General features: G+C 37.8%; 1 protein-coding gene across 1 annotated transcript in view; it reads right to left on the bottom strand.

Annotated features, from left to right (window-relative positions):
- The window catches only part of KCNH8 (potassium voltage-gated channel subfamily H member 8), a 253,019-nt gene that overhangs the window by 164,426 nt on the left and 74,927 nt on the right, over positions 1–13,666 (bottom strand). The window contains exon 4 of the mRNA XM_045088951.1: positions 56–171. Coding sequence (XP_044944886.1) covers positions 56–171 — 116 coding nt within the window. The remainder of the gene's footprint in view (positions 1–55; positions 172–13,666) is intronic.

Here is a 13,666-nt window from a genome sequence, read left to right as displayed (position 1 = left end):
AATATTGGCACCAGGGGAAACTCTAGCATTCACAGTGTACACACATACCACCTACATTATTTATTTTCAATTTGTTCTTTTCTCTTCTTTGCAGGTGCCCAGAGATGTGATAAAGGACCGCTCGGCTCCGTCTCCGGGCTGAGTCAAAGTGGGTCCCTGCTCTTGATCGTCCTTTGGCTTTGTCTGGGGGAAAATAAAACTCATTAAGCACCAATGAATGCATCATTTCATCCCAAGAAAGTCAAGTTTCAACAGTTCCCTTTCAAGATACATAGCACATGGTTTTCAACACTTAAAATTATCTGCTGGTTCCTAATGACATTTACTTAATTTTAGCCCTTCACAATTTATGTATTTTTGACATTATGTTAACTGCATTAATTTTTTAAATTATAGTAAAACATACAGGGGCATAGAGGAAATTTCAAACACTTTTAGAAAAACATTAAATCAAAAGTCAAAAAATATTACTCCTGTCTTCCTGCTATTCCACGTTCATATCCCTAATTCAGCTCCCAATATATTTTCTTGATATTTTTCCAGAAAAATATCTAATATATATCCAATATCAACATTTATATCTATTTTTCTTTGCATAAATAGAAGTTTACAAGAAAAACTTAAAAAAAATATTTTATTTATTTATTTATTTATTTGAGAGAGAGTAAGAGAGAGAGAGAGCTTTAGCAGGGGGTAGGGGAAGAGAGAGAGGGAGAAGCAGACTCTCCATGGAGCAGGGAACCTGACACAGCTAAATCCCAGGACCCCAGGATCAAGACCTGAGGAAGGCAGACGCTTAACTGCTTAACAGACTAAGACACCCAGGGGCCCCATACAAACTCTTTACATAATCTTTTTTTCACATCAAAGTAAACTGTAAGTCATTCTAAATATATGCATATTATTTGCATTTATTTTTATGAAATCTATTCATATTATTTTTCTAATATTAAAGTTACACTGGTATTTTTTATTTGTAAGAGCTCTTTTTGTACTAACTGCCATTTTCTTTGTCATATATGCTGCCAACAATGCTTCCACTTTGTTACTCGTGTTTGAATTTCATTTATCCAGCATAAAAATTTTTAATTTTTATGTTGTCAGATATAATGATGTACCCATTATGGTATCTAGACATTATGTCCCGCACAACCAAACAGCCATCACTAAAAAATTGTTTTAAAAATTCTATGCATGCTTTATTCCCACATCTTTATGTCTTTTTTATCTTATATTTTTATTTTTAATTTTTTAAAGATTTTATTTATTTATTTGATAGAAATAGAAAAAGCACAAGCAAGAGGGAGAGGGAGAAGCAGACTCCTTGCTGAACAGGGACCCCGATGAGAGACTTGATCCCAGGACCCTGGCATCATGACCTAAGCTGAAGGCAGATGCTTAATGATGGAGCCACCCAGGCACCCCCATGTCTTCTTTATTCTTGACAGTTAAATCTTTAATTCAATTGGACCCTATTTCAGTAAAATTAGGTAGATGTCCAGCTACTTTATTTTCTTTACAAATATCCAATATGAAAAAAAAAAAAAAAACATGTTATATGACATTTAGAAACATGTAGTCTTTATTTGGTCAGTTGATCAGCATACAATTTCATCCTAAACAAATTATATCTATATTACAGTGACTGCAAAATATAAAAATTAAAAACTATTATTTATCTAAGCTTCATCATCCAATCTCTATAGCATTACAGAGGCTCTTTGATTTCTCTCCTTCATAAAAATGATGTGGTTTGGTTGCTACCGTGCGGAAACCAAATAACTATTATTGATAGCTATTGTGCGCCCAGCCTTCTTCTATTTATTATTTCAATTAATCCTCATAAATATCCAGTGAGATTAGTATTATTATTCCTCCATTTACAGACAAGAAAACTGAAAGGCTTAATGGGATCATGCAATTAGCAAGCAATAGAGGCAATATGTGAAGCCAGACTGGTAGGAAATCCCTCCTCCTCCCCCACAAAGCACAGAGCAGGAACACTGCCGGGTGTTGAGTGTCCCTTAGACTAATGCATGTTGTTGTCCCTGCCCATCTGAACTTGGACGCCAAGTCCTTCAAGGACTTCTAACCACACTCAATTCCCACTCCACTCTGGTATGCTTTTAAATGACCAGAAAATAGGGTGTTTTATTCCCTGCAAAAGTCTTATATGACGTTACCTGTTTTTTTTAGTCGTTCACCTTTTGCTTTTTGTTTTGAAAGAAAGTTTAAAAAAATTTGATACATCACTATAGGCTTGAATCACTAAAAGCAGTTTAAGAAACAAAGAACAGACATCAAAGGGGGCACTTCCTTCGGAACCTCCTGGCTGGGGAAGCACATTTCATTGTGTTGTAAAAGGTAAAGCTTCCATCTTTCTGTGTTCAACTTTTTGGTCTACACAGAACTCTTGAACGCTGTATTTGAAAATGTAATTATTAATCCAGCAGGGAGTAAATTTAAATATATTTAAATATGAAAACAGCCAGAGTTTTAAAGCAATGTTTACAGGAATATGATGGGAAAGGCCAGTAGGCTGCTTCTGCTGTGGCCGTTGGTATCAAAACGCCAGGTGGAATGACAACGGTAACCACCAAATGGACCAGATTAGAGATTAATGACATGGAGAAATCTAATTAAGAGCCAAGATTTTCCAAAGGAAACAACAGCGATTTTATAGTCTTAAAAAAGGGCCCCTCAAAGGGAAATTAAAAAAACAAATAAAAAAAACCCTGCTTGATCTTGGCTCTAAATGGAAGAAAAAAATTCTCCTTGAAAAGTTTTTATTACAATCTAATCCTTGTGCAGGATTGAATTTGAAAATCATTCTACTTATGTGATCTAAAAATTCTCCTGAGCAGAGGACGTTCTTTCTGCCCACAGGTCCTGTCCCTATGCTTTAATAAAACCACCATTTTTACACTGAGGAAGAAAATAAATAAAATAAAATAAAATAAAATCTCCCAAGTGGAGAAATGAATTTAAAATGCTTCTGGGTTGACGGCTCCTAACTGGGGACGGGGGAGGGTGGGAATCACAAATAGAATAGGGAACAACTTATTTTTTAAAAATATATATAAAGTACTCATGACAGCAATATTTGCAATGTGCACATATACACAAACACATAAACACATATATACATATACATGCATATATATACACATATATGTATATGTATATGCATATATATACATATATGTATACACACATATACATATATGTATATGTACATATATATATATATATATATATATATATATATATAAAACACAGACACGTGTATTTGTGCATGTAACTAGAAGAAGCCAAATGTCCATGAACAAAAGAATGTATAAACAAACTGTGGTAGAGTTATGACATAGATTATTAAAATTCTATTAATGGACATATGTAGGAATAAATGGAAAATGAATGAAATAGTGTCTACCTATAAGCATAGAAATATCTCAAAAACATAATAATGAGCACAAAAGCAAGAAATAGAACACAGAAAACAAGGCAACACATTTATAATGTCCACACACATGCCAAACTAAGTAACATATGTTTAGGGGAATGTTTGAGCTATAAAACTACACATAATCAACACACATACATGTGTGTTATAACTGGCTCCAGGGGCCGCCTGAGCAGAGCAGTCGGTTAAGCATCTGACTCTTGATTTCAACTCAGGTCACGATCTCAAGGTCATGAGATCAAGTCCCTCACCAGGCTCTGGGCTTGGTGCAGCATCTGCTTCAGATTCTCTCTCCCTAGCCCTCAGTCCCTCCCACTTTGCTTTCTCTCTCTCTCTCTCAACTAAATAAAATATTAACCAAAAAAAAAAAAAAGAGGGGAAAATAAAAAGAAGTGGATCCAGGAAACTAACTAACTTACACGTATTAATATATTTTGTATTTTTTAACATTTTATTTATTTATTTATTTATTTGCCAGAGAGAGATCACAAGTAGGCAGAGATGCAGGCAGAGAGAGAGGGGGGAGCAGGCTCCCAGCCAAGCAGAAATCCTGATGTGGCGCTCGATCCCAGGACCCCAAGATCATGACCTGAGCCAAAGGCAGAGGCTTTAACCCACTGAGCCACCCAGGCGCCCCTATATATTGTATTTTTAAATAAAAGATATTTCATAACATATTAAGGACACGACTACAGTAGCATTAGATCACTTAGGTGTGGGAACTGACTCAGTTCTTTGGTGTGGTGACCCGATGGGGGGTGGGGGTGGAGATGGGGACATCAGTTGCTTCAGAAAAATGACTTAGGGTTAAAATGTGAAAAAGGAGTAGCTGTTAGTAAGACAAGGTGAAGAGTAGCAGAGGGAGGAACATTTCTGACAGAGCAAATAAAAGGTGTGAAGGCCTTGGGCACAAAAGACCTCAGCATCTCTGAAAGACTGAAAGAAGTCCAGGAGAGTAGGCACATACAGAATGGGAGGAAAGGACGTAAGGGGGAAACGAGGAGGCAGGCAGAACCCACAGCTCACCAGTCCCCCAGGCCTCTGAGGCCACATTAGGAATTTTGCTTTTTACTCTAAGTGCAATGGTGAAAGTATTCATTAGGGAACAGCTTAGGCCTGAATAACTCTCTTGAACAAGAAAATGACTCTCTCTCTTTCTGTGTGTGGGTCTGTGAGTCAGTCTCACTCTCTTCTCCTTTCCTATCACACAGCAGAGGAAAGCAAACGGAATTGCTGGGCAGCTCTGCGAGCCTTCACAAGTGGCCTCCATCTTTGAGACCTAGGCAGCTCCCCTGGGGAGGAGGAAGAAGAAGTAAGTAGAGGGCAGGAAGCTGCCTGGGAAAGCCAGAAGTCACTCCCTTCCCTTACCCACTGGGTTCGAGCCACACCTGACTACAAAGAGGCAAGGAGACAGAGTCACTAGCTGGGCAACCTTGTTCCCTGTTAAATCTCTGTTGTAAGCTGGAGAGGGTTCTATTTTTAATGGACGAGTTCTGGGGGACAATTAACAGTTCCAGCACATGAAATCATAGCAAGGGTTTAAGCATTCACATGACATGAGAAAATTTGAGTTTTCAAAATAACACGTTAACCTGCAGTGTGGAAACTGATTAGAAAGGGTCAACAGAGGTCATTAGGAATCACCCAGGCAGCCATTTTAGGAGGTCAGTGGAAACAGTCTCCGGCAGTAGATGCGGCACAAAGCTGTCACATTCGAGATATATTTAGAGGGAAAAGTTGCATGGCTTCATCGCCTAATAGATGATGAAACTAGGTTGCAAGACAGCAACAGGAAAAACCTAGGCCCTCCAAAACATCATGGGCCAGCTGTGAGGCAAAAAGGAGTTTGAAAAAGAGAAATACAAAAAAGGAGGGAAAGGATAATGGTGGTGCCAGAGAATCTGAGGGAGAAGAATGGTCCAAGGAAGAAGAGAGGCCACAGTGTCTGCGCACCTCACGCTGAGTGACTCTCCTTAGATGGAAGAGACATGCCATCCCTGGCTTTTAATAGGAAAGAAGGAGGACATTGTTTGCATATACATGGACGTGAACGTGCAGGTTTCAGGGCAGGAGGACGAAACGGCTCCAGTCGTAAGGAAGGAAGGGAGGAAGGAAGGAAGGAAAGGCCATGATAGGGCAGGAAGGGCCTTTCCTTCTTTGCCTTTCCCTTTCTTTCTTTTCCTTCCTTCCTTCCTGCCTCTCTCTCTCTCTCTCTCTCTCTCTCTCTTTTCCCTCCCCTCCTCCCTTCATTCTTTCCTTCCTTCCTCATGGACTTTGGAGGTGAAGTCAAATGTTAAGGATGCGGGGTAATTCGCAGGAGCTGGGGGTTTGAAGACAAGAAGGAATGCTTGAAATATTTGTTATAAAGGGTGGGCTGCCAAACCCAGTAAGAACAGTGAGAGACTGGTTGGGCAGCTTCCCCTTTTGAGGCTGCTAAAAATCAATTTAGAGGGATTCCCATCCTCTCTAATGTACGCATTATACCAGCAGCTCGCAGACACTTGTGTTTAGGTCAAAGAAAAGGTACTGTTTGTCCCTTTGAGTTTGCCGCTTTGTCAGAGGGATATAGAGAAAATACGGAGGTGCAGGAGAGTTGAGAGTCTATGTACAAGAGACTTTAAAATGTTGAACCATGAGCGCTAAGGCAGAAGACGGTAGCGAAGTAACAAAAAGAAGAAGATGAAGATTCTAGGGACCTTAGATCAGCAGCAGCTCAATAAAGGTAAATGAGGGGCGCCTGGGTGGCTCAGTGGGTTAAAGTCTCTGCCTTCGGCTCAGGTCATGATCTCGGGGTCCTGGGATCGAGTCCCGCGTCGGGCTCTCTGCTCAGCAGGGAGCCTGCTTCCTCCTCTCTCTCTCTGCCTGCCTCTCTGCCTACTTGTTCTCTCTCTCTCTGTCAAATAAACAAATAAAATCTTTAAAAAGAAAAAGTTAAATGAGTATTATATAAGGGGAGAAGGTAATGTGCCTATAAGCAGTATGATAAAAGAAGCAATTTCAGTTACTGAGCAATACTAGTAAAGATCATTTCCAAGAAAAAAATTAAATGTTATGTTTATACTCCAAAACATTACGTATTATCAATATTCCCTTAGCCTCTCTCATGTTCTAGGCATCAGGCTGGAAATGTTGTCTTAGTTCTCATTTCATCCTCACTTTGTAAGGCGTCCATGTTTCTATTTATTGCAAAGCAAATAAAAGGTCATAGAAATCCTGTAACTTGCCCAAATTCAAAATGGGTGGACTGAGTGATATCTGAATCCTTAATAATCTCCCCTGAAATCCCGTGTTCTTTCCACCTCACCATAGATTATGGACAACTAGGCAGTGGCCTCTGATGAGATGTTTTCACGTCCCTTTGTTCCCCTGCCGGGTCAGAAGGGGTGGGTCTCCTAGACAGGCCTATTTCCCTGCTGTCTTTTCTCCTCTCTCGCTCTTCCCCTTGCATCAAGAGAGACACACACTGGAACACGCACCTTCTCAGTTATCACTTTTAGGTTCCGTCTTCTTCCCACTTCCCCCTCACACCACTTCTTATGTATTATAAATACTTTTATAATATATTGGTTTATATCAGATCATGTATATGTTCCCATGTAGATATTAAGGCAGAGACTTTGGGTTTAAGATGGCTAAAAACAACAACAACAACAACAACAACAACAACAAAACCTCCCCCTTATTTCAAAAATAACAAGAAAACCTAAAAAACCATGAATTTTTATGCTTTAAACTCTGTAGTGTCGAAAGCAAAAAAGTGTTAAAAACCACAAAGAAATCTTAAAAGCTAAAATCACAGTGAAATAATTTCGTTGGTAGATCATGGTAGCAACAAATAAGAATTGTAGAGAAATTTATTTATTTATTTTCTGTATTATTTATTTCTATAAGTTACTTACATTTTATTTATCTATATTTATTTTTTATAATTAACATATATCTGTGGTTCCATCCAACATCAACTGCCAATTCTTTTCACATGACTGTGGAACACTCACAATTAATTTTGTTTTTCAAAGACAATTTCAAAAATATCCCAAAATGGAGAAGTCATGTGCATAAAAAAAGAAGTCATGTGCACCTATTTCAAACTCTCATCATTTGGATTATTTATATTTTTTAGTCCTATATAATTCTTGATTTTAAAAGAAATTAGTAAATGAACTTACAGACTTTTGGAAGTGAATGAATATTGTTTTAAAAAATAAACAAAGTTGGGGCACCTAGGTGGCTCCATTGGTCAAGCATCCGACTCTTGGTTTTGGCTCAAGTCATGATCTCAGGGTCGTGAGATGGAGCCCATGTTGGGCTCTGTGCTCAGCTTGCCATCTGCTTCAGATTCTTTTTCCCTCTCCCTTTGCCCCTCCCCCACTCAAATACATAAATAAATCTTTAAAAAAATAAATAAACAATATTACCAAGAATATTTGATATCCAAACCCAATGGATGTGAGGGAAGATGGATCAGAGGAAAATTAATACTTCAAGTGCATGTGTTCTAAAAGTTACCATATAAAAGTATCCCATACATAAAGCAAAATAGATATTTAAAATGTAAATTATGTAGAACTTTTCTTCAAGACACAAAATATAATTATTTACAAAGAGAAAACCAAGTAAGATTAAACTAGAAAGATATAGAAATGAAAGTAAAAATAACTGAAATAGAAAATGAAGTTAAAAATATATGATCTATAAAAACCAAAGAAAGTTAAAAAAAAAGTAAACTTCTGGCCATTGTGTTCAGGGAAAAATAGTGAGACAATTCAATAATATTAAGAATTTTTAAAGTATAAGAATTTAGAAGACCTTAAAAATTGTGAGATTACTTTGTGAACATTGTATCGGCATAGTTTTTAGATTGAAAAAAAAGTACTCTGGGGGTGGGTGCCTGGGTGGCTCAGTGGGTTAAGCCGCTGCCTTCAGCTCAGGTCATGATCTCAGGGTCCTGGGATCGAGTCCCGCATCGGGCTCTCTGCTCAGCAGGGAGCCTGCTTCCTCCTCTCTCTCTCTGCCTGCCTCTCTGCCTACTTGTGACCTCTCTTTGTCAAGTAAATAAATAAAATCTTTAAAAAAAAAAAAAAAGTACTCTGGGGGTAAGGGTAGCCAATCACCACAATAGGTTCCCCCTGGAACCAACCAAAACTTTGGAAGGAAGTAGATAAAGACACCCTCTCACCCAGACTGCTTGTCACTCTACACTAAAGTCTACTGCAGACAGTTTTAAAAGTCAGTCTTATTAACCTTTGAAGGAACAAATACTTCTTTTTTTTTTAAAGATATTTATTTATTTATTTGACAGGGAGGGAGGGAGAGAGAGAGAGATCACAAAAAAGGCAGAGAGGCAGGCAGAGAGAGAGTGGGGGAAGCAGGCTCCCCGCCAAGCAGAGAGCCCGATGCGAGGCCAGGACCCTGGGATCATGACCTGAGCTGAAGGCAGAGGCTTTAACCCACTGAGCCACCCAGGTGCCCCCAAATAATTCTTTTAAGGCTTTGGAAAGCAAAACCCCTGAACATTCCTGAATTTAATCTACAAGTCCGGAAAACTCTGATTCTAATACTGGATGAGTATAATACGAAAAGATAAGTATAGATCTCTTTGAATATAAATCCACAGATCCTAAAAAGAACATTAGTGAATTGAATATAGAAGTATATTAAAAGAGAATGCACCATGCCTATGTGGCATTTAAAAAAATATATTTTATTTATTTATTTGACAGAGAGAGATCACAAGTAGGCAGAGAGGCAGGCAGAGAGAGAGGGAGAAGCAGGCTCCCCGCTGAGCAGAGAGCCGGATGTGGGGCTTGATCCCAGGACCCTGAGATCATGACCTGAGCCGGAGGCAGAGGCTTTAAACCACTGAGCCACCCAGGTGCCCCTCTATGTGGCATTTATGCCAACATGGTTCCAACTTAGGGATCTTTATTCAGCAGATTTATAAAGAAGAAAAGGCATAGTATCATCTCAAAAAATACTACTTTCTTTTTTTTTAAAGTGGGCTTCCACTCCCAGCGTGGAGCCCAACATGGGGCTTGAGCTCATGACTGTGAGATCAAGACCTGAGCTGAGATCAAGAGTCAGACACTAAAATGATTGAGCCACCCAGGTGACCCTCAATAAATATAACTTTTAAAAACATAACAACAAATATTCTTGTTTTTTAATTACTATGTTTAATTAGCTAACACATAGTACATCACTAATTTCTGATGTAGTGTTCAAAAACTCATTAGTTACATATAACACCCAGTGCTCATCACACACGTGCCCTCCTTAATACCTTTTTTTAAAAAAGATTTATTTATTTATTTATTTATTTGACAGAGATCACAAGTAGGCAGAGAGGCAGGTAGAGAGAGAGGAGGGGAAGCAGGCTCCCCGCTGAGCAGAGACCCCCCCCATGTGTGGGGTTCAATCCCAGGACCCTGAGATCAGAGGCCTAATCCACTGAGCCACCCAGACACCCCAATACCTTATTTTTTACAAAAAACTTCATAATAAGCATGCAACAGAAGGAATCTTCTTCAACTTGATAGAGAATCTAGCAGTAACCAAGGGAAAACTCCTATTTAATGGGTGACATTAGAAGTTTTCCTTGGAAAATACAGAAATATTTTAAAAATGAAGAATGCTTAGTTGTTTTCCTTATTATGGGTTTTCTGCATTTTCTTTTAAATCTGTATTGCATTTTTTATAAACTCAATTGTAATTATATGGTGATACACATTTATTCCTTCAAATCAGAAACTAATATATGTACATTTTATAAAATTTAGAAATGTAAAAGAGCATAACACAGGAAATGAATGTCTTTCTTAACACCATCTTCTAGAAAAAATTTAAATTCTGGTGATTTTATTCTTTGATTATGCTCTAGGCTTTTTAAAAAATATTACTGACCTCAATTATGTAAACTAATCTTAAAAATATTTAATACAGGAATAACTACAGATCCTAGAAATGAAGAGGGCTGAAGGGGAAAATTCCTGTCAGTGATGTAGGAGTGGATTCTTAACTTTGTCCAGTTAAGAAAAAAACATCTTTAACACAATCCATTAAATAATGAATTTTACAATTTGATGGTTATCAGAAGGGTGGGTGGGAATGGGTGAAATAGGTGATGGGGATTAAGATGTGCACTTATTGTGATAAGCGCGGGGTGATGTATGGAACTATTAAATGCCTATATTGTACATCTGAAACAAATACAATGCTGAACGTTAACTAACTGAAATTAAAATAAAAACTTAAGGTAAAAATAGAAAAAAATGAATTTTAAATATATATATCATTTTTTTAAAAGTTGGCAATGCACACGGTCACTGGCCACTTCATTAAGCCTTGCTTCTATGATGGGAAATGAAAAAAGTCCATGATCCTAGTAGCAGAGATGTAATGCATGTTGTGCCAAAATGCCAAGATACCCCCCTTAAATTTAAAAGGCATAAATCTATAGTTGCTGGGAGTGTGTCTTCTGAGAGCCCCCACCTCAGTCCTCAGACCACTCTGCAACTGCTTCCAGCTGTAGAGAGTGACCTTCACCAAGGTGACACACTTACCCAGAGCAGGTTGCGTTCAATAACCAGTCAACATGGGGATGTAATGGAAGACCCCCTGCCCAACTCAAAGGGCCCCAGTTTTAGCTAGCGGGGAATTTGGGAGTCAACGACCCACTTTGTGGCAGCTGCACTGCTCCCCAACTTCCCCTTCTGCTCTGCCCTCCCTTGTCTTACTCTATTCAAGCATTGTTCTTAAGAGAATTCCCTAATAAATGTCTTGCAATCTCCGACTGAGGGCTGCTTCCTAGAGATTCCCAACCTACATCAGCAGTGTTGGAGCCTAACCACTCATCGCCAGGTCAGAATAAACACAACTCGTTGGTGTTTAAATGGTGATTTGACATGGTGAGAGTTAACATCTGAACTGTGGGGTAAGGACATGCTCCAGAACAAAATACTTAGTAATGCATAGAAATGATTAGAAGTGAAAGAACAAAAATGTAGCAAATTTCTATGGGGCCTGGCTTACTCCCTGGACTGAAGAATTCTTCTGGACTAATATATAACTTGTCCAAACTGGTTAAGGAAAGACCCAAATAACTTCTGCATTTTTAAATTTCTAATTTTGAATCCTTTCTATTGACTGGAATTCATCTTCAAGTAATTTTTTCCAAGAGACATCTAAGGGTTATATGCTTTATGAATTTTCCGTATGATGAACTGTATAATCCTCTGCTATAAATTTTCTTACTCTGAGAGTGTCACAAAGCCTGCTAATCTCTTGGGCTATGGAGCCATGGAATACCAGGACAGGGTAGGGGGAGCAGAGCAAACCAAGTGCAGGCAACAAGGACTGCTGTCTATAGACAACTTGAAAACAATAATAATCCAACTACCTTTGCTCAGTTTTCACCCCCATTTGCAGACATGTTAAGTAATTCTGGTGACAAAAACACTCTCCTCCCCCTAAAAATCTTTGGTTGGTCTTGGTTCAAAATAATTGTTGTGGCTGTTTTTGAATTTTACTAATATGTGTAAGGTTCAAAATTAGCATATTTATAGCAAAAATTATGGGCTGGGAGAAAATATTTCCAAATCACGGACAAAAAAACTGACTATATATCTAACTGTAAAGAACTCTCAAAACTCAACATGATGAAATCCAAACAATCTAATTAAAAAATGAGCAAAACACATAAAAGATATTTCACCAACGAGGCCATAAGAATGTCAAGTAATCATGTGAAAAAATGTTCAACAACATGAGGCATTAGGGAAAAGGTAACTGAGAATAAAATGAGGTATCATATACCTACTAGAACAGCTAAAATGAAAAACAGCAACAATACCAGTTGCTGGGGAGGATGTGGGGAAATTGGATGTTTCAACTGTCGTTGATGGAAATGTAACATGATATAGTCGCTCTGAAAAATAGTTTGGCAATTTCTTGAAAAACAAAAATAAAAACTAAATATATACTTAACCACACAAACCAGCAATTGCATTCCTGGGCAGTTATCCCAGAGAAGTGAAAATGTATGTCCACACAAAAACATGTGCACAATTGTTCATAGCAGCTTTATTTGTATTAGCCAAGAATTGGAAACAAAATATCCCTCAATTAGTGAATGTTCAAATATATCCTGGTATATCCATCAAGGAATATCACTAAGAATAAAAAGAAGCAAACTATTGAGGTATGCAGCAACTTGTATGGACCTCCAAGGCACTATATTCAGTGAAAAAAGCTAATCTTGAAGGTCACAAATATAATGTTTCTATGATTCTGTTTATGTAACATTCTCCAAATGTTGGAAATGAAGGACAGATTAGCAGTATTCAGGGGTTAGGGATGGTGGAGGGTAAGAGGTGAGTGTGGCTACGTAAGGGTAGCCAGGGAGAGACACGTGTAGTGATAAAGTCATATATCTTGATTATGGTGGTAGTCACACAAATCTATCCATGTGATAAAATGGCGTAAATCTATACACACATATTGTACCAGTGTCAAATCCCTGGTTTTGATATTATACTATATTTACATAAGATGTCATTGTTGTGAACAATTGAGACCTCTTTTTCTCTTCCCACTGTCCTTGCTAATTTCTGTGGATCTATAATTATTTCAAACTAAGAGTCAAAAATAGTATTTTTCAGATTGTGTCTAGGTATTGGTCTGTTTTCACTGGTTTTGAGTGTAGCACATTGGCGTCTTCTAATTGCTTTCAATATTTGAGAATCTAAGCTACATGAAAGCCTGAAGCTGGTTTTTCATACTCCGTGATGCTGGCTCATCCCAAGAGCTTGCCAATTTGGAAAAGGAGTCCTTCCTCAACACACATTACTTCCATCTAATACAAAATTGTTACACTGAACCCATCTTGTTAGTATATGACACTTTACTGCCTCATGCCAGAAAATTTACCATTAACAGCATACAAATTTACATATCTACAAAGCAAGTGTGTGTGTTTTTATATCTGTCACTCCTATATATTCTGTCTTATTTAAATATTAATTAATTAATATTTAAATTAATATTTGAATTAATTAATTAATTAATATTTAAAATAGAGACTGGCATATAATAGGTATTGAACTTCTTTAATGAACAAAATAAGGAAAATACTTCCCCATTATATAATTGTATGGCATTATGCATTTGAATATCTGTTGGTTAGTGGGAATGTGGCTAGACGCT

Source organism: Mustela putorius, unplaced genomic scaffold, assembly GCF_011764305.1.
Source record: "Mustela putorius furo isolate JIRA1106 unplaced genomic scaffold, ASM1176430v1.1 tig00003834_pilon_pilon_pilon, whole genome shotgun sequence".
NCBI lineage: Eukaryota > Metazoa > Chordata > Mammalia > Carnivora > Mustelidae > Mustela > Mustela putorius.
Note: the sequence above shows the minus strand (reverse complement) of the source record. Positions and strands in the feature narration are given on the sequence as shown.